We start from the raw sequence: 20,621 nt of genomic DNA on the forward strand, positions 1-20,621 counted from the left end.
TGCCTCAATTTCAATACACAAGGTCGTTACATTCTAAGTAAGTTACATTCTCAATTTCTCATTCATATTAACCACTTTATTTTACCCAGAAATCTCTGCACAAATCATTCAAGAAAATTCGGCCAATTATCTATTGCACACAAATCCAAAAACACCAACAATCTGTGTGCTCTGCAACACCACAATAATATTTAAAAAATGATAAAATTCATTGACATAGTAACAAGTCAGCCATGAAAGCCAACTCGGTCTCGAGGTATCAATCGTAATTCTGACCCATGTTTAAGGAAAACGTTGCCAGCTGTCTGTGCTGGGTTAATACCGATGCCATCTGTGGAGATAATGGAAAGAGTTAGTATGTAGTTCCTACCATATAGATACCCCTAAAGTTAACAGACTCAATAAGAGAGATTATATATGGGTGAGCTTGTGAGGCAGATCTGGGATGAAAGGTTTAGCATTTCATAAGGGTAAGGTTTTTAGAAAAGCACACCTGAGGCCTGGGATGTAGGTTTATTACTCCCAACACCCAGGGTGCTACCATCTAGACCCCAGAGGCAGTTTATGGACACTCAATAATAGAGAAAGGTGGGTCTTCAGTGAGACACACCTGAAACCCGAACCTACTTTATAGACCTGGCCACTCATGTTAAATATCAAACCCACCATTAGTAATGATAGCGCTCGTTTCAGCTGGGACTTTAAATTGTTCTGCGGCAAATTTCAACACGGCTGTGAATGGGGTCGGTTCGGGCACGTTTAAACTGAAAAAGTAAATTTTAAAATTTAGAACTGAAGGAAAAGTTAGACTGTTAAACTTGTGTATTAAATTTAAGACCAACAATTAAATGGCCTGCTGTTAGGTGTCTATACAAACAAGCAGAGCCAAAGTATATTGCATTCACCACATTAATCAATGAGGTTCCCTATGTTTGACAACTGAAATATTAGTTGAGCGTAACTGCAGAATGTGCTAATGCTATGATTTTATTTTAAACTATAATTAAAATATTTCACTTACACTTTGTATGGAAGCTTCGGGTCTGATGTAAGGATGATCTTAAACGTCACTTTTGCCCTGAAAAATGAAAACTATTACAATAAATAACACTTGTTGTTACTTTTAATGTATAATGGTCAAAAATTCGTATATAACTTACATTTTGTACAGAGTTTAGGCCCGTTACAGCAACAGAAGCTAAGAGACGTTTACTGCAGTATAAAAGTGCACTAAATAATTACAAAATAATTCAAAAACGTAGCCAATTATCTAATTAAGTAACAACAAACGTAAGCAGTTTACGGTAAATTTATCTTTCGTACATAATTAAGCTACACACCAGACACGCGTGTGTCATGGAGCAATTTCCTATTTAACTTTGCGGGGTGTACAACATGTATTCCCCATATGCTGCACACAAAAAAGTTTAACATATAATAAAGAAATAGTTTTATTTATACAGTAATTATTAAAATTAGGTTTTGCAAAGATTAATTTTGTAACGTAACTAAACGCCAGTTTGCTACCCTGTCTTACGAAAATTATTTTTCATTAATGTTAATTTTTGCTTGTAAAAGTGCTAGTTTTATTTTTTTTAAATATAGTTTTGGCAGGAAATACTTTACCTTTCTTTGAAGTAGCGCTAGCATGGGATTTGGTTGCCACTAATATATAGCTACACCTCCCGTACCAGCTGGGAAACTAAGGACGCTGTGTCAACAAACACACAACGTTTTATAAAGATCGGACGTTTAAACAAAACTGCAGGCGGTTATAAACGCAACAACTGCAATACAAGGAACGTATATACATAGTAAGTTTTATATTTAAGCATAAAGAACATTAAAAAACCTAAAATTACAATCCTAATTTTGTATTTTTATATGTAACTCCAAGCCTATATCTAATCTTACTAGCCTTATATAAAAAAGCTACCAAACTTATATATATATATAAATATGGCATATTATAGCGAGATGACTGTGCAATGGGTACTTAATATGACTTAATACTGGTACCATGCTGTATAATGGATCATTGTAATGTTTCCTTTATATCACCCACAAAGTAACATACTTGGTAACTCGTAAGCTGGCGCGAGGTGCACACCCGTGTTATAACGACTGTCGTTTTCCGGCCACGCGAGGATAAAGTAAGTTACATTCATTCATTCATTCATAACCTATATAATTTACAACAAATTATTCTTCTGCAAGTTAAAGCGTGCTAGTGAAGAATCTCCTCTCCCACCTTATTTGCTAACCACTAACTCCTATAACCCCCAAACCATCAACCCCTTACCACCAACCTCTAACTTACCTGACCGTGTTTATACAAGCATTTCAGCTCAAGTCGGCAATACAAACATTTATTATTTTTTCACAGAGTTCGTAAAATGATCCGCGCCACCACTGGGGGGCCCTCTCGAGCCCGGAGAACAAAACCTTCACCAATCCGACCGTCCAGCGCCAGCGGAAAGCTACAATCTCATTCCTACAATGATATTTTAAATCAACCAATAGGAGCAGGGGTACGAACCCCGCCCATTTCTACAATCCAATCAAAAGCCTCAGATTCTCCAACTAAGAAAAGGAGTCATTTAGGTTTAAAGTTAATAATACTGGTTTATATTTGTTGTTATTGATCATGACAATACATGGCTGTGAGGATTTTGTAAACACTATGTTTCACTATATACATAGTGGATACATGCACGTTATACTTACTTTTGAGGTAGAATACTTGATTCTTAAAACTTGATTTTGCCTTAAATGGCATATACACATATAACTATGGGAATAAAAACATGATAATCACATTATAGTTTTATGTACAATAGTATGTGAATGTATATGCACACATTATGCCACCATGTTTAACAGATCGAAGGTTGACACTTTCCACATTTGATGGGATCGGGGAAAATGCTGAAGCTCTTACAAGGCTTAACACACCAGCTAGTTCTATGGACAAGATAAAGGTGAAACACTCGTGTATGTATTGTGTTACTTCTGCTACCAAGCGCAATGTAAATAATCTATCAGCGGCTTATCTGTTATCAGTCATACAATAATTATTCTCATACGAAGTTACATACGTGGTAACTTGTAAGCGGGCACAAGGTGTAGGAAACAAAACACCAATGTTCTAACAATTTTTCTTGCCGCGCCAGCCGAGGATTAATAAATTACATTTATTCATTACGTTTTTATCTAATCTTATAACGTGTATTATTCAGATTGAAGAGCACATCACATTGGAGCAACTGCACCAGATTAAAACTGCGTTTGAGGTTCGTTAAAAATCCTGAAACTATCCTTGTTTAGAGAAAAGTTTCTTAACCTTTAACGATTCCTATCTTTTACAATAGTAATAAACAAAGATAATAATAAAAATGCTAATCATGAGTTTAGTATCCAGACAGTAACTTGGTCCATCATCAGTGTAAAAGAGGTTACTATCCACCAAGTTACTGTCCAAAACATCTGCTGATCATGAGCATTAAAATGGCTATTATAATATACCCAGTTGTTACATCACATTATTATTTGATATATTTTCCACCAAAAACTAAAGTTTTCCCTCAGGAAGCCGATACAGACGGAAGTGGAACCCTAGATGTCGATGAATTTAAAACTGTCGTCAAAAACTCACTTGGTGTAAAAGGCAGGGTGAGTAAAAGTAATGTAATGTCATGCCTGCTTATCCACACACTGCAATAGCTTCAGCAACTCGACTGTGGGCATGGGAGTGGCAACCATGGATAAGTCACTCAAGTTCCCACCCACGAAGATATAAATGACCAAACCAACCAAAAGTCATGTCTGCTTATCCACACACTGTAATAGCTTCAGCAACTCGACTGTGGGCATGGGAGTGGCAACCATGGATAAGTCACTCAAGTTCCCACCCACGAAGATATAAATGACCAAACCAACCAAAAGTCATGTCTGCTTATCCACACACTGCAAAAGCTTCAGCAACTTGATTGTGACTTGTGGGCATAGGAGTGGCAACAATGGATAAGTTACTCAAGTTCCCACCCATGAGAATATAAACGGCCAGGTTTAACTTTAACTATATTTATCTAACAGAATGAGGAACAAATCAACTCCCTCTTCATGAAGATTGATTCGTCATCAGATGGGGAAATAGACTGGGTAGGTAAATGTGTAGAACTGTATAGTAATGTTGAAGAGGCATACCAATGAAAAATCAAAGCTTGTGTTTTGACAAAAGTGCATTTCTATTTATATACAAATGTATATTTTTCGGTGATATGTCAATATGAGTGTGTTTAATTATATAATGTAAAAGGTGTCCCATCTACCCCACCCTACTATATATAAATATAGCTATGCTATCCACCATTACGCATGTACAATATCCACCATAACGCATGTACAATATCCAATCCACCCACTAGGATGAGTTCTGCACGTACATGCAACTTGAGTATTCAGAGAAAGAAGACGCAATCCTCCGATCCAAGAAGATCTCCTTTATCCTCCCCGCTTCTTCCCAATCTTCCCCCCATCATAAGGCTCCCATGTTGAGGACATTGTGTCTGCAGGATTCCTACCTTTGTGCAGGGCAAGTAAGTTAAACTCAATGGCTGAATGGTTAAACGCTTGAATCGTAACTGAAGGATACCGAGTTCAATGCCTGATACGGATAGTTGTGTGTTGCGTGTTTTTTGGGCAAGACATTTTACAGATATTGCTCTAACCCAGTGGCCACTATTAGGTTGTCCAAACTGTTACCTATACAGAAGTTGAAACAGAACACTCATGATATAATTATCGATGCCCCGTCATGAAAGAATAAATTAGTTACATTCATTGAATCAATTTTGAAATAAATCGCCAAAACAGGTGTTCCGTTTCCTACACCTTCATATTACTATAACCTGTCTCACAGTTTGTTTTACAATGTTTAAAACTACATCACTATTATTTGTGATTTTAAACGATTTAAATGTTGTTTCACCTAATCCAGCCATTGTAACCTCACTGTTAGGTTTATACATTCAACAATAACATCAATGGTTGTAGGATTAGGTGTCCTTACATATTGCAGTGGTTTATTTATTGTTATAAGAGCCAAGGTATCAGGTGACAATAAGACCTTTGTTATATTGGATACACAGTGTATCTTGCCCCAATTTAAATGAATAGGCATTGTCCGTTTTTATTAGTTGTTTTTCTTACCTTTGTATACTCGCACAACTTTGTTGATTTTTGTTTGAAAATTTAAATATCAATCGTTACATTACTATGGCCACAGTCAAGTTGCTGTTATGTATAAAACATTCACTTCAGTTACATACGTGGTAATTGGTAAGCAGTCACGAGGTGTATGAAACAGAACATCCGTGTTATAACAACTGTCGATGCCCTGCTAATGCAAGAATCAAATAAGTTAAATAACAGAGAAAGTATTTCTCTATCACAGGATGGCTTGTTAACGTTCTGGTCGACTGATTTGAAGCTTAAGAGGTCTCGATCGATCCTCGAAAGTTCGCCAACAGAACGGCAATCGTTTATTACCAAACCCACGGTGGTTAGTATAGTTTTATTGGGTTTGGATTTCTGAATTATTCGATGTTACGCACTGTGGGTCAGTGGTTGGGTGCTTGCATCATGAACAAAGGATACCGGGTTCAATGCTCGATGCTGATAGACGTACATGTCCTTAGAACTTTAAACATACGTTGCTCCAACCTAGAGCTCAGTAATGATTGTAGCATCCTGGGTGTCGGGTAAGGGACCAACTCTGGCTTAAATCTCAGGTCCCATGTTTCACCTCACTGTTGGACTTTTTGATGTTAATGGATTTTATGTAGAACCTCAATGACATAACAATTTAATTATCTTACTATTGTTTGTTAACAGTGGGTGACAGACGTTGCTGTATTACCAAACAATGGCAAGTTGTTGGTTGGAACTGGTGAGAGGGACCTTCATTTTTATGAAATTATGACGTTTGAGTTTTATTGCCAAGTCATCGGCCTTGATGCTGTTCCTTTGCGAATCAACTTCAGTCAAATAAGTGAAGAAGAAGCTCTTATTGTGTATGGAGATGACCAGGTATTTCTCATGCGTGCTGTCTAGTTTTAACATGGGTGTCTTCTTATACATCAGACACACATGGTGTATTCATACACCTCATGCTCACTGTCGAATTATAACATGGGTCTCTTCCTATACACCAGACACACATGGTGTATTCATACACCTTATGCTCACTGTCGAGTTATAACATGGGTGTCTTCTTATACACCAGACACACATGGTGTATTCATACACCTCATGCTCACTGTCGAGTTATAACATGGGTCTCTTCCTATACACCAGACATACATGGTGTATTCATACACCTCATGCCCACTGTCGAGTTATAACATGGGTGTCTTCTTATACACCAGACACACATGGTGTATTCATACACCTCATGCTCACCGTCGAGTTATAACATGGGTCTCTTCCTATACACCAGACACACATGGTGTATTCATACACCTCATGCTCGCTGTCGAGTTATAACATGGGTCTCTTCCTATACACCAGACACACATGGTGTATTCATACACCTCATGCTCACTGTCGAGTTATAACATGGGTGTCTTCCTATACACCAGACACACATGGTGTATTCAAACACCTCATGCTCACTGTTGAGTCACATTATTCACATTATGACATCACACAGGGTTGTGTCAGCATCATGATGTTCGAATCAATCTCAGAAACTCTTCGTTGTTGGAAGAAAGTTCCAAGAGTAAACGGCGTTCCCACGGTAACGATGCATGACGTCGCCACAGGCAACGGGACTTCTTTCATTAAATGGAAAGTTCACAACGATTGGATCACTGAGGTAAAAGGGGAGGAATTAATTGCATGTGGTCACACATTAGGTTTAGAGGTTTAAATTGTATTATCGGTATCTTAAAAGGGGGATCACGCCTTAAAATGTTTAAGAACCTCAAAAACTCATATAAAATAGAATGTCTCGTTTTATAAAGGATGTTGTTACCTTTATAGGCAGTTAGGGGAGTTTGCATTAATTCCATTCTTCTATCTAGATCCGATATTTTCATGAGCTAAGGTCCGTTATCTCAGCTTCAAATAATCCAGAGACTGCTCTTGTGAGAGGTAAGGTCATGCAATGTAGCAATTAACTTTTGTAGTTTGTAGTTTTGCTTTTCATGTAGAGCATAAGTCGGCAATGCAATTTATTAGAATTCAGGTTTATGTCTTAATAAGTTAGACTTGTCCACCAACGGAATTTCATTAACCCCTTTATAGAATATAGTCCATATATCTAAGAGGGATGTGCCGACACTGGCCTACATTTTCCAGGTCCCATGTCATGCCTTAATGTAGGAATATACCCACATATTATATAATGTGAATGAATAAATAAAATGAACACCCACACCACCACTTACATTCCTCCCCAGGTTGTACCACAGCAAGCACTGTGTTACACAACATGGCCGATCCTTCACCCCAAGCATCCCATAATCACGGTGCCGTAACCCCCGGCAACAAGCACGACCGTACCCGCAAGTCACTGTTGCCGCAGCAACGACAGAAAACCGACCAATCGGTGTTCTACGTCTACAAAGGAGTAAAAACTTTTGATTTTTCTAAAGAACATAACATCGTAGCTACTGGAGGTATGATGCTGTTGTTGTAGATTAATGGTTTGGCTCATTGTTTGGTGCTAGCAATGGTTGGCTTAATTGTTAGCCTTTAATAATAATCACCCACAAAGTCACATTGGGGTAACTCTTAAGCGGAAACGCGGTGTATGAAACAGAACGCCCGTGTTATAACGACTGTCCTTTCTCGCCACAAGGACAAATAATTTACATTTATTCATTGACACTCAATGAATATAGGCCACCCACAATGATAGCAGGGCTGAGTCTTGAACCCAGTATCCTTTGGTAACAAAGTAAAAGCAGAAATCACCAAAAGTTACAAATATTATAAAACAAGCAAAACCATGGCATGTATCACCATACATCAGTGTACACATACATTAGAATGTACATACACATATTATAATGTATATATAAATCCATTATATGATAAATATCCTCAGGCATGGATCGTATTCTAAGATTATGGAACCCATACGTCCCACACAGACCAACAGGCTTGCTACGTGGTCATGCTTCTCCCATTATATTTATCTCAATATCGGGTGAAGATCAAAGAATATTCAGTATTTCTACTGACAAGTGTGTAAAGGTATGTAGTGGATATTTTGCATTGTTTGCCTTGTTGCTTTGGGATTCCAGGTGTAAGTGTCTATGTTGCGTAATGTTGCAGACAACGAACATTATAAAACATAATGCTTTTTGTATTTCATATTATTGCATTATCCTGTTCCATACATACAGTGAGTCTTACCATAGGATCTGGGGTTTAGGACAGAGTTTGTTCATTACTCCAACATTGTGTATGCACATTCTATTCTATAGTAATAGGTGTATGTGTCTTTGGGCAAGTCATTTAACAGACGTTGCTCCAACCCAGTAGTCACTAATCTAACCACCCTGTGTGTTGGGGTAATGTGCCAGGTCTGTCTTAAATCCCAGATGTGCACGCCTTGCTCATCTAAATAGAACTGTAGTGTAGAACCTCCTTTACTTTAAATATAACAAATCAACATCAGTTAATTTTAAACCATAGGTTTGGGATCTGGTTGAACAAAACTGCCTTACCACTGTGAATCCAAAGTTGCACAAGATAAATGGAGAGGTGGTGGCTTGTGCTTATTCAGAGCAACATAAAGCACTGCTGGTGGGAACTGACAGGATATCCTTACTAAGGATACAACAAAAGTAATTGAACAACTTTATTTATATATGTGTAGTTATTATTGTATGTGCGAGACCTGGGATGTAGGTATATTACCCCAACAACCAGGGTGCTACCACCTATACCACACTGAGGCAGTGTATAGATACTTAATAATAGAGATTTTATTCTATAAGGGTGAGGTCTTCAGTGAGGCACACCTGAGACCTGGGATGTAGGTCTATTACCCCAACACCCAGGGTGCTACCACCTATACCCCACTGAGGCAGTTTATAGATACTTAATAATAAAGAATAGAGATCATATTATATAAGGATGGGGTCTTTGGTGAAGCCTTGGGTTTTTGGTCTACTTTCATAAGTAACATGTTAAAGTAATAAATAATTAAGTTAAACAAACAGAGACGCCGAGATTCTACCACATGCTTTATCATTAAAACTGAGGTATCGGGCGTGAGTTCTTGTTTTGTGGGTTGTATTTTCTCTTGTTTTACTTTTTGTGCTTGTTGTTTTCGTTGTGAAGTAATCATTTGTTTGCCAAGATTTTTCTTGTTTAAGAAAACAAACAAAAAAACAACACTGGGTGTGGATATTTCTTCAGTTAAACTCCGACCTCATAGAAATTTATGGAATATAATATATTTGGATAAGACATATTTGTTTACGTTTATAATTAAAACTGTGAAACATTTTTTCTTACCTTTTATTCCACTAAGGCAATCTATCAACGGTTGTATTTCTGTAATTTCTGGATTAATGTAATATACACTGTTTAATTTTCTTTTATAAAACTTAACTTTCTTTTTCTCTTTATACTAACCATACAAACATTCCAGAGTTAAGGTAGTAGACGAGGTTCCCATTTCCCACACTGAGGCTGCGACATGCTGTGCTTATAACTCAAACTTTGGCCACGTCATTACTTGCTCTGAAGGATCGGTAAGTTAACCATGTATTCTATGTGTTGTTGCTGCCAGGTGTATTATAAGTGTGAATAAGATCTTCTGGCAATTGTTTGTCTTCTTATATTTATTATATATTAATCATTGAATGGTTGTAGGACATGGATAACAGGTTTTACACAACCTTTGAGAATACCTGAATGCTGATTGTTAGTTTCCTTGAGTTAGTTTCCAAGCTTATGATAATAACCTTATTCTGCTGTTCCTGCTACAAGTCATAATATGACATATAACTTGGCTCTACCGGTATAAAAACTTAAATAACATTTCTTCTGCCATTTTGTATTTGGTTTAATTGTGTGATACCCGACAGATAAAATGTTGGTGTAATAAAATGAACATTTTTGTACCATAGGTACAATTTACATCTCTTTTACTTCCAGGTTGTTAAATTGTGGGATTTTGAAACGGGAACCTTTATGTTTGAGTTCAACAAAGCTCACGGTGAAGCCGCCATATCTTCCATCACATTTGATTCAACAGGGCGTAGGTTGATTACTGCTGGGAGAGACGGGGCTGTGAGGATCTGGAATTATAATAATGGCCATTGTCTCAAATCTCTAGAACGAGGTCAGTAATAATGAGATATTGTGATGTCACTATTGAATGAATTTTATTTAAAAATTTTTGGAGGGAAAAATTATTTTTGGCAACCGATTAGTAACCAACCGGTTGAAGCAATATCCGTTAAGTGTCATATCCAGCTACATACAACTACCAGTATCGAGCATCGAACCAGGTATCCTTCGGTTACGGCTCAATACAAGTGTCCAACCACTGATGAACGCAACCATACCAAATACTAAACTGCTTCACTTTTAACCAGAAAACTGTCGCAAAGAAGTGACGGATTGTTCTTATGTTGAGTTGAACAACAACAAATACATCGTAGCTGTCGGGTGGGACCATAGAATTAATATTTTCACCGATGAAATGGATGAATTTCATTTAATTCAACGCCCACAACCTCACTGGCCAGATGACTTGGTGGGTTGCTTATCTATATGGGTAGAGTTTTGGTTCACATATGGGTCTATGGCTGAGTAGTTTCAAATGAATTCACCTAAACTACCCTCGCATGGGGGGCAAAAGTTGTTATAACACGGTGTTTCTGTTTCATACACCTCGTGCACGCTTACGAGTTACCAGCTATGTTACATATATATGGCTGACAGTTTGAACAACCCATTAGTGACCACTGGGTTGGACCTGTTAACGTTTCTTGCCCAAGGACATATACTTTAACTTTAGAAGCTGATGTTACTCAAGAAAAGTATTTTAAAATGTATTTACAACCACAAGCTACATTTAATTATTTCTTATTGTGGCATAACAATTGATATTATTACAGCGTCGAGGTCACACAGAGGACATTGTGTCGGTCACATTCGGTCGACCTAACTTGCTTGGAACAGTTTCATACGATGGTTATATTATAGTGTGGAATATCATATCAGGACATAGCATGGCAAGGATACCTTACCCCAATATTGAGTAAGTGGTATGGTTAATATATATATAGGATCAGTAAGCCAACCTCTGCTCCCCTTATCTTGCTGTAATACAACCTAATTTATGCAAGTGAGAAAATGTTAGCTACTGTTACCGCCAGACATAGTAATCGATTTTGCAAATAAAATAACATAAGTTTTAATGTTTGTCGCTTAAAGGTTGAGCACTTGCATTGTAATTGAGATATAACAGGTCCGATGCCGACAATAAAATTCACACAAACTTAAATATACAACCTATTTCTATATATGAAACCTACTATAATAGTATAACACACAAATAATATAATTCTCACCTACATAACCACACTATTCCTTCTTTCTATGCTTTCTACAACGCTAATAAGTGAAATCAGAATCACTGTAATACATAACCTCTGCAATTATCCACATGCAATAGAATTATTTTACTTCCAACCTTATTATCACTTTAACCTTATCCCTACAGACCAGACACCACTGATAGTTCAGATGATGAAGAAGCAACAGCAGGTAACATGGGGTGTGGTGACTCTGCATGGACACCTTTTTTCTGTGTTTGGGTTTTTTATCATATAGTGGGGTGGGAGAAGATGGGACATCTTTAGCACATAGTATCCAAATATCCTGATCTTGTTTTTAAAAAAATAGAACGAAAAGGTGTCCCATCTCCCCCCACCCTACTATATTTGTTTGTGGTAAATTGATTTAATTTGTGAATTTACAAGAGCTTTTTGTCTCTTCGTTGTTTTAGATTTTTTCTATATTTGTACCACTACTTTTTGCAAGGAAGTTCCGATCTCTGCTTTGTTTTAATTAATATAATTTCTCTTGCTCTGTTATAAATATTTTCATTCACCCCATCCCATATCAGCAGTTTGTTATCATTGCCTTTGGTGATCATATAAGATCCAATGATCCATTTATTAAATCATGTCATATGCGCATCAGTGTTAAATAGTAACCTGCTTTTAACTCTATAGTCTATCCAGTGGCGCAGCCAGGGGCGTGTTTAGGCAGCCAGGGAGGTGTTTGGCGCAGCCGGGGGGTTTAACTTTTAAACCCCCCCAAAAAAATTTAACAAAAATTTAAAAAATTTTTTTATTAAAACCACCCTCTTATTTTTTTTCTGGCTGCGCCGTTGAGTCTATCCTGTTTTGTTTTTGTATGCGTTTTATTGAGCCAATCATACATCATAATTCTCATTGTTTATTAAATATCCAGAAAGAGTTAAAGAGAAAGGCGCGGTGAACAAACTTGCGTTTCTTGAAAATCGTTTCCTCGATAAAATGAACGCCTCGTTAATTGCTGGTTGCTCCGATGGTGCTGCCATCGTGTGGAATATTAACCATGGAAAAGCGCACGCTAGGTGGCGTGCTACCTGTAGGAAAGCTGGTCTGAGTGCTATGGTTGTGACAAGCGATTGTGAACTACTTTACGTTGGAGATACTTTGGGTAAATGTTGTTTTGATTTTACATACTTATTTACATACATAACATACTTATACAGTTACTGAGCCAAAAATGTTGCATGCATATATGACATTGCAACATAACTAATGAAACGGATTATCTTCATGTTTGCTGTACATTTCTTTTCCATATTTCTCTTATAATTTAGGTAAACAGTAAAGTATATGACATATACAATATTAACATTTCTTTTCACTGTTTTGTACCCGTTTGGTAATTTGGCACATAACATACGTACTTATAATATTCAATATACATTCCATCCCTAGGTTTTGTATCTATATGGGACATTGCTACATACGCCCTACGTCCCCTTGTACAACTAAGTGATGGTGAGACTTCACCTAAATGGAGCAACCCACCATACAAGGTTGCTTCATGGAGGTGTCATGTACAAACTATCACGTGCATTGAGGTGATCGAATCACGGGAGTTAGTGATCACGACATCATCAGATTATACAGCGAGGTTGTGGACCAATACAGGGCAGTTTATAGGTTGGTAGTTTTAATGTGGGAGTGTTGTGTGTATCTGATGTTTTTATTCTATGTGGGTGAGGTCCTACAGTGAGGCATGCCACGAAACCTAGGATTTAGGGCAGAGTTGGTCCATTACACTAACATTCCATTACACTAACAATTTCCATTAAAAATTTTCCAAGAAGACTTTAGCAACAATGCAAGCGTCCAACCCCATAAAACTGTTGCTATTTTTATAGATTTTTATTCTTTTAATCTTATTCTTCACCTGCATATTCATAACAAGCTAACAATCCTTTAATTTTAATCAACCCCTCCCCCACCACAGGCACATATGGGCAATCCACACCATGGGAAATCCATGACCCACAAACATGGCAGCACCCGATGGTTCCTCCGGAAGTTTTACTTGATCCTCTAAGCTTGCCCGAACATCCAATGATGGAGAAGGATTATCAATTTCTGGTTTGTTTAATATTTTTTAAATATAGTTCGATGGGGGAAGATGGGATACCTTTTATTTTATTTTTTTCGTCCCATTTGGTAGTAAACAATAAAAATTCAAAGCTTTATAAAATCGTATCCTCACGACTCCAATGGGACGTTGTTTATTGTTTAAAACACGATCAGGATATTTGGATATTATGTGTATGCCAGTAATTCCATTGTGCTAAAGGTGTCTTGTTCCACCCTACTATATAAACTTAAATCAAGTCATATTTTAATAACTGTTTTGAGCAAATGCTGCTACCATTGTGGGGTCAAGTGTTCTTGGACAAGACACTTAAAGACAACTGAAATTGTCAGCTTTACATAAAAACATTCACCCACAAAGTTACATACGTGGTAACTTGTAAGTGGGCATGAGGTGTTTGAAACAGACCACCAGTGTTATAACAACTATTGTTGCTCCGCTATGCAAGGATAAAGAAGTTGCATTCATTACTCATTCATTTACCCTTGTATTCACCAATGCATTTATTCAACCACTTATCCACCTTCAGCCCGACAGTGACGACACGGATTCTGATGAAGAGATCCAAGATCTTCCCGAGAAGAAGAAACATTCAGTGAAACGACATTCACCTCGGAGAAGCTCAAGTTCGGTGAGTTCGTGTGTTGTAAAACTTGGATTGCTAGTTTATCCTTGGGTGAATCTATTTAAATAAGAGACTGACGATTTTGGCGAAATATATATATCTAATACAAAAATTGGTTGGACTTGATTTTTGTATATTTTTTACCTTTTACTCGGTTATTTAGCTTTTCTGGGGGCAAGAAGTTGTAAAGCACACTTGGATTCTCTGGATCAGTTTGTGGCTCACTAAAGTTCATAATAGTTTATGTTTTACAACTTTACACAACACGTACTTTGTATACAAATTCCTAATATAACTTATAATTTTGCACCAGTACTCTAACTATGTGGACCACAGCCACACACCCCTATTTCCCTGTAGATCATCATCCATATGGAACAGAACACCCTATAAAGTTTAATAAATTCTTCAAGTAATATTTTAGGCAAAGAACGAGTGTATTTTCCTATGTGCCAAATATTTTTTTCCTCATTTCCCCCTAGTGGTCAGGAGGATCCACGGACGCATGGAAACGGAAGTTGTCGCGAAGATTATCACGGAGTTCTCTCATCACAAGCATCAACATGTACAAAGATGAGGAAGACACGATGTTGGATGAAGTGAGGAGAAGCATGAGGAAGAGTGCAGGGAAGAGGTGGGTTGTCTTTAGGTTGAAGTGAATGTTGTTAGCACCCATGCCCCAGGAAGGTTAGATACATGAATGAATGAATGAATGTAACTTACTTTATCCTCGCGTGGTCGGTAAACGACAGTCGTTATCACAGGGGTTTAACACCTCGTGCCAGCTTACGAGTTACCATGTATGTTACTTTGTGGGTGATTATTTTTTGTTTGTTTTTTATGTATGGCTGATAATTTAGACAACCCATTAGTGACCACTGGGTTGGAGCAATTGTCGTTAAGTGTCTTGCCCAAGGACACATACGCCCACAATGGTAACAGCGACGAGCCATACACAATGGTAGCAGTGCCAAACCCATACGTTCTGAGATATAGGCAGTCGGGCTAACCACTGCCACAGCAGGTTATATATAAACCATCATTGTATTATTATTATCACTCACACAACATAATCACTTTATATGTCCATCAAGTTTCGTCTGCCATATGGTTAGACATTATTAAGTGTCTCACACAAACAAATCCACATTGGTAGCAGCATCGGGCCTCGAACCTGCACCTTCTAAGCTACTATAACATCCCACTTTCTTACCAAGGTTACGACACGAGAAGCTCCTTGCCCAACAGCGCCACTTACAGTTAAGTCCAAGCAGCCACGCGTTTCAAAGTCTCCAATATTTTGATCTTGCCGAGCCCCCCACTGAAGTATCGCGTCCTGATCCAAGAGCTCACATCGATGACGTCTTCCTCATACAAGAAGAGGACGAAGAAGTCGACACATGAGGGAGACAGTGAGTGAGTTTCAAAATTTTAAACAAAAAGTTACAAAAAACTGTGAGATTTTTTTCTTTTTTTATAAAGTAGTTTTATAACTCTAATTATGCACTTTTATAAATTGCTGCCTTCCATACAATTAAATTATGGCTTCCAGTTATTTTCCAACCGATCAAAAATATATTGTTTATATTTATTTTATTCATTTAATTTTAACTAAAAAAAAAATTATTGCAAACTTAAAATTTAACGTCCAAAAATTAAACCAACTTTTCTGATTATCAAGATATATTACCATGTACATTTTGTGTTTAATATTTCCCATATAATCAGGTTTTTCTCGAATTCTATGTTTTATCACTAATTTCATGAAAATTATGCCAAGTTTATGTTACCTCAATATAAACACATAAACCCATTCTTGCAGAACAATGTTTATTGTGATGTCATACTTTATATACATATACTTTTGTAAACAGAATAATGTTTTGAGTTTTTGTCCTAAAACATGTTAATGTTATCATGCACCCTAGTTATAAAACTTATTTATTTCAATATTTTCAACCTTTGTACCTAAATATCTTGCAGCATTTAATCAAAAGTTGCATTTACCTAAATTTTCTTGATTTTTCTGTGAATTTTTATTCTATAAATTTCAAAATTTTAACCAAAAAATCTTTATTAAGACCAAGCCTATTATACATGAAGTCGCTTACTACACAAGACTCTGTAAAATAAGTTGCTTGTTTTTTTTCTACAACATTTTTAAGGGGTCTAAAAGTGTCCACCTACTAACCCCTGTTTTACAAAACCAGTATTACGCCACCTATATCAGGCCATATCACTGTTTAGTTTTATTCCAGAGATTTCATTCACTGTTTTCATTCTTTACCTTCTAGTATAATAATCGTGTTATTCACATACTGTGTATTGATAACGACTGTCGTTTTGCCATAATTTGTGTTTCTTCCTTTCTGTGATGGAATGGTTAACTACATTTAAGTTATATTACCTGAATTCATATAAATTTTAACCAAAACGTTGAATAAATATTCTAGTTTTACACTTCTGTGTATTTAAGTGCGAGTATGATGCTCTACTAGTGACGTAACAATATTCTGTATGACGTAAAAATTGTTACAATGGACGTTTCTTGAAAATTTAAATTTCCCGCCATTGGGTTAGACCATTGTGACGTCACAGGTCCTGGTGTTGAAACTTCTCGTATTCTTGAACGTCAATCTTTACGTCATTCTCGATTTCGAGTTCTTTCACTTTTTCCTGAACCATCTTATAACAATCACCGTCTGGACAAGCCGCCTTATCCAACGTTACCTGGTATCTGTGTACGTCGTCTTTACCTGTGTGTGGATGTGGTTTATACATCTCATGCTTACTGTTATAACATGGTGTCTTCTTATACACCAGACACACATGGTGTATTTATACACCTCATGCTCACTGTCGAGTTATAACATGGGTGTCTTGTTATACACCATACACACATGGTGTATTCATACACCTGTCAAGTTATAACATGGGTGTCTTCTTATACACCAGACACACATGGTGTATTCATACACCTCATGCTCACTGTCGAGTGTCCTTTACTATGTTTTTAATGAAGAGTTGAAAACGCCAAGCTTTGTGACGCGGTTATGCTTATTATGCTTTCACCACACATTGCAAAGGCGAAAAGTTTTTGTTGGAACAACGAGGGTCTACGGTTCAATTCATACCGAAGGTGGTTTATTGGACTATACGCCAGGTCACAAGACGTGCCCCGCTGTAAAAAGTCATGCATACAGAATACAGTGCCCTACATTGAAACAGCTTTAATTTGACAATGAGCATGGGAGTGGCAACCATGGATAAGTCGCTCAAGTTTGCACCCACGAGGATATAAATTACCAAACCAACGAAATTAAGGTTAGTATATAGAAACAAAGACCTATTTTGATTAACCTTTTTAAACACTTGATTGGAGAAGCAAATTAATCCCCGCTATTTAAACGCCCTGTATTTGTGTACCCACACTTGACATAAATGACAACCTACCTTCGCAAAGTTTGCCAACCAATAACAGGACGAGGCAAATCGTAAACAGTTTCATATCTATAATGAGTCTAACAGCTGAAAAACAACCATTTTAGTGTCTCTGTTTAATAATTTAATTCGAAATATCCGTGGCGTGGTTTAACAAATGTCATTGTAATGTTATATCGTCCCATTTGGTAGTAAATAAAAATATTTAACGAAATACAAAACCGTATTCTAAATTGGCTTTTGTTAAACAACCGTAACCTTACGACTCCCATTGACCATTGTTATTTGTTTAAAACACGATCAGGATGTTTTGATATTATGTGCTAATGGTGTCCCATCTTCCCCCAGAGTACCATAAAACAGCTTCCTAACTAGCTATATACGTTCATGTAGATCCGAGGAGTATTATGTACTAACAATATCCCATCATACCCCACAGTACACTCAACTTAACGATTTTAAACTCAGTCGCTAAACTAATATAGATAACTTCCAAACCTTCTATAGCTATATACCTTCATTGCTATAATATAAACACAGATAACACGCAACAACATATATATTATCCTTTGTCCATGCATTCACACCAAATGCATTGGAAACATAATCGGTTTATCACCGCATTAATATCAGGGATGGTTCGTCCGGGTTAGCCACGTCCTTCCAAGCATAACATCCTCTTATTACTCTTGTATACAACTACATTACGCACGATTGATTTCTATTGATTTTAATAAGACGTCAGCACACGCGTAGTTGTCTGTGACGTGAAAATAAGAACCCCCCCCCATGTTTACTTACCCACATAAATATTCAGTCACACCTTAGATGTCAATTTTCCCTTTAAAAACTTTATAGCTAAACTTAAATAGGCTGGCATTACGTTGGTTGCATTCTATAACAGCCCCATGATACATTCTATAACACATTCTTTAAATAAACCTCATTACAATTACACCAGCTTCGCCTTGATTTACTTTATATTCACAATATAAACACCCAACCCACTCTTTGCACTGCCAAGGATTTAAAGTTTAAACCTAAAACCATCTTAGCCAAGATGACGATTCAATATTTCGCCTTTTAAACCCAGTCAGGTGAATCGACGCTTTCAGTGTAGTTCTCAATAGTGTTTGTACTTCATGGTATGAGACTGGCTGTATTTACTATACTTACGTATACCCGAGGCTGCTACAGTATTTACTACGCTGTATTAAACCTGGTTTACCCTTACTATGAATATCTGTACAGAAAGCCTTACATACATGTGTGTGTAAGTGTATTGTATAGCATGTATACAACATTTCGTGGGCCTGAACTATAATCTAGTAACACGATAGATTTGAGATTCGGTTTATATGGGCTTACTTGCTGTAAAACAGAGCCGGGTTAGTTTAATATACTCTATCTATATACTCCGGGTTATTGTAATAAGAGGCCAATTCAAATATAATCATGCTATACAGCCAACATGAGAGATATTACGCCACGTTTGTATGTACACTACCAAACCTCGACTGGAAGGTTGTATATTATGCGTGTGGCGATATACTGCGTGTGTTTATATACTACACCTCGCCCGAGCTACTACGTCGCATATAACCCACTATAAACGTGCGGTATAACGAACCTGCGTGATATATTACCTCACCCGAGAGAAAGTATATTGTAAGCCCGGGCTGCTCTCTTCTAGACACTCGAGTCAAATACTGTATCTCGGACTGGAAATAACCCGGGCTTATTCAACGCGATTCTAACCCGGGCTTGTTCTGCGCGGATCGAACCCGGGCTTATTCTGCGCGATTCTAACCCGGGCTTATGCTGCGCGATTTTAACCCGGGCTTGTTCTGCGCGCGAATCGAACCCGGCCGGGCTTATTCTGCACGAATCTAACCCGGGCTTATTCTGCGCGATTCCAACCCGGGCTTATTCTGCGCGGATCGAACCCGGGCTTGTTTTGCGCGGATCTAACCCGGGCTTATTCTGCGCGAATCTAACCCGGGCTTGTTCTAGCGAATCTAACCCGGGCTTATTCTGCGCGAATCTAACCCGGGCTTCTTCTGCTCGAATCTAACCCGGGCTTGTTCTGCGCGGATCTAACCCGGGCTTGTTCTGCGCGGATCTAACCCGGGCTTGTTTTGCGCGGATCTAACCCGGGCTTGTTCTGCGCGAATCCAACCCGGGCTTATTCTGCGCGATTCCAACCCGGGCTTATTCTGCGCGGATCTAACCCGGGCTTATTCTGCGCGATTCCAACCCGGGCTTGTTCTGCGCGAATCTAACCCGGGCTTGTTCTGCGCGGATCTAACCCGGGCTTACTCTGCGCGGTTCTAACCCGGGCTTGTTCTGCGCGAATCTAACCCGGGCTTGTTCTGCGCGGATCTAACCCGGGCTTGTTCTGCGCGGATCTAACCCGGGCTTGTTCTGCGCGAATCTAACCCGGGCTTGTTCTGTGCGGATCTAACCCGGGCTTGTTCTGCGCGGATCTAACCCGGGCTTATTCTGCGCGAATCTAACCCGGGCTTACTCTGCGCGGTTCTAACCCGGGCTTGTTCTGCGCGAATCTAACCCGGGCTTATTCTGCGCGAATCTAACCCGGGTTTATTCTGCGCGGATCTAACCCGGGCTTGTTCTGCGCGGATCTAACCCGGGCTTGTTCTGCGCGGATCTAACCCGGGCTTGTTCTGCGCGAATCTAACCCGGGCTTGTTCTGCGCGGATCTAACCCGGGCTTGTTCTGCGCGAATCTAACCCGGGCTTGTTCTGCGCGGATCTAACCCGGGCTTGTTCTGCGCGGATCTAACCCGGGCTTGTTCTGCGCGGATCTAACCCGGGCTTGTTCT

At 38.3% G+C, this 20,621-nt stretch overlaps 2 protein-coding genes and 1 long non-coding RNA gene across 4 annotated transcripts; 1 reads left to right on the forward strand and 2 right to left on the reverse strand.

Moving 5' to 3' along the window:
• Positions 1 to 54: 54 nt before the first annotated feature.
• On the reverse strand, positions 55 to 1,370 carry LOC149725388 (ubiquitin-fold modifier 1). The gene is made up of 4 exons (XM_089892564.1): positions 1,161 to 1,370; positions 1,022 to 1,078; positions 667 to 764; positions 55 to 331 (listed from the first exon to the last, which is right to left on the reverse strand). Coding segments are annotated over exons 1-4 (261 nt in total). The 5' UTR covers positions 1,163 to 1,370; the 3' UTR covers positions 55 to 227.
• A 157-nt stretch (positions 1,371 to 1,527) lies between these two features.
• On the forward strand, positions 1,528 to 16,796 carry LOC149725389 (cilia- and flagella-associated protein 337-like). Of its 2 annotated transcripts, XM_089892460.1 has the most exons (26): positions 1,528 to 1,814; positions 2,387 to 2,604; positions 2,884 to 2,981; positions 3,240 to 3,293; positions 3,589 to 3,672; positions 4,096 to 4,161; positions 4,428 to 4,598; positions 5,456 to 5,563; positions 5,896 to 6,090; positions 6,713 to 6,877; positions 7,086 to 7,155; positions 7,464 to 7,682; positions 8,114 to 8,262; positions 8,707 to 8,858; positions 9,237 to 9,278; positions 9,671 to 9,773; positions 10,180 to 10,366; positions 10,623 to 10,783; positions 11,148 to 11,290; positions 11,756 to 11,799; positions 12,511 to 12,741; positions 13,029 to 13,256; positions 13,567 to 13,703; positions 14,243 to 14,344; positions 14,821 to 14,972; positions 15,556 to 16,796. In XM_089892460.1, exons 2-26 carry the CDS (start codon positions 2,397 to 2,399, stop codon positions 15,740 to 15,742), a joined length of 3,456 nt encoding a protein of 1,151 aa, XP_089748586.1. In that variant the 5' UTR covers positions 1,528 to 1,814; positions 2,387 to 2,396; the 3' UTR covers positions 15,743 to 16,796. The 2 variants fall into 2 exon arrangements, with proteins under 2 accessions (XP_089748586.1, XP_089748587.1); XM_089892461.1 differs by lacking the exon at positions 9,237 to 9,278.
• On the reverse strand, positions 16,786 to 18,387 carry LOC149725390 (uncharacterized). The gene is made up of 2 exons (XR_016386498.1): positions 17,792 to 18,387; positions 16,786 to 17,094 (listed from the first exon to the last, which is right to left on the reverse strand). It is a non-coding gene; the product is annotated as an uncharacterized LOC149725390 (long non-coding RNA).
• Between the last annotated feature and the right edge of the window lie 2,234 nt (positions 18,388 to 20,621).

Source organism: Ciona robusta, chromosome 14 (genome assembly GCF_009617815.1).
Source record: "Ciona robusta chromosome 14, ASM961781v2".
Classification (NCBI taxonomy): Eukaryota; Metazoa; Chordata; class Ascidiacea; order Phlebobranchia; family Cionidae; genus Ciona; species Ciona robusta.

Bases quoted from the DNA above. Each gene is read 5' to 3' on its own strand.
- LOC149725388 (XM_089892564.1), bottom strand. The intron at 765-1,021 runs GTAAGTGAAATA...TTACTTTTTCAG, and splicing joins CCGAAGCTTCCATACAAAGT to TTTAAACGTGCCCGAACCGA. The intron at 332-666 runs GTGGGTTTGATA...TTATCTCCACAG, and splicing joins GAGCGCTATCATTACTAATG to ATGGCATCGGTATTAACCCA.
- LOC149725389 (XM_089892460.1), top strand. From the start codon at position 2,397: ATGATCCGCGCCACCACTGGGGGGCCCTCTCGAGCCCGGAGAACAAAA. The intron at 9,774-10,179 runs GTAAGTTAACCA...TTTTACTTCCAG, and splicing joins TTACTTGCTCTGAAGGATCG to GTTGTTAAATTGTGGGATTT. The intron at 14,973-15,555 runs GTGGGTTGTCTT...TTTCTTACCAAG, and splicing joins AGGAAGAGTGCAGGGAAGAG to GTTACGACACGAGAAGCTCC.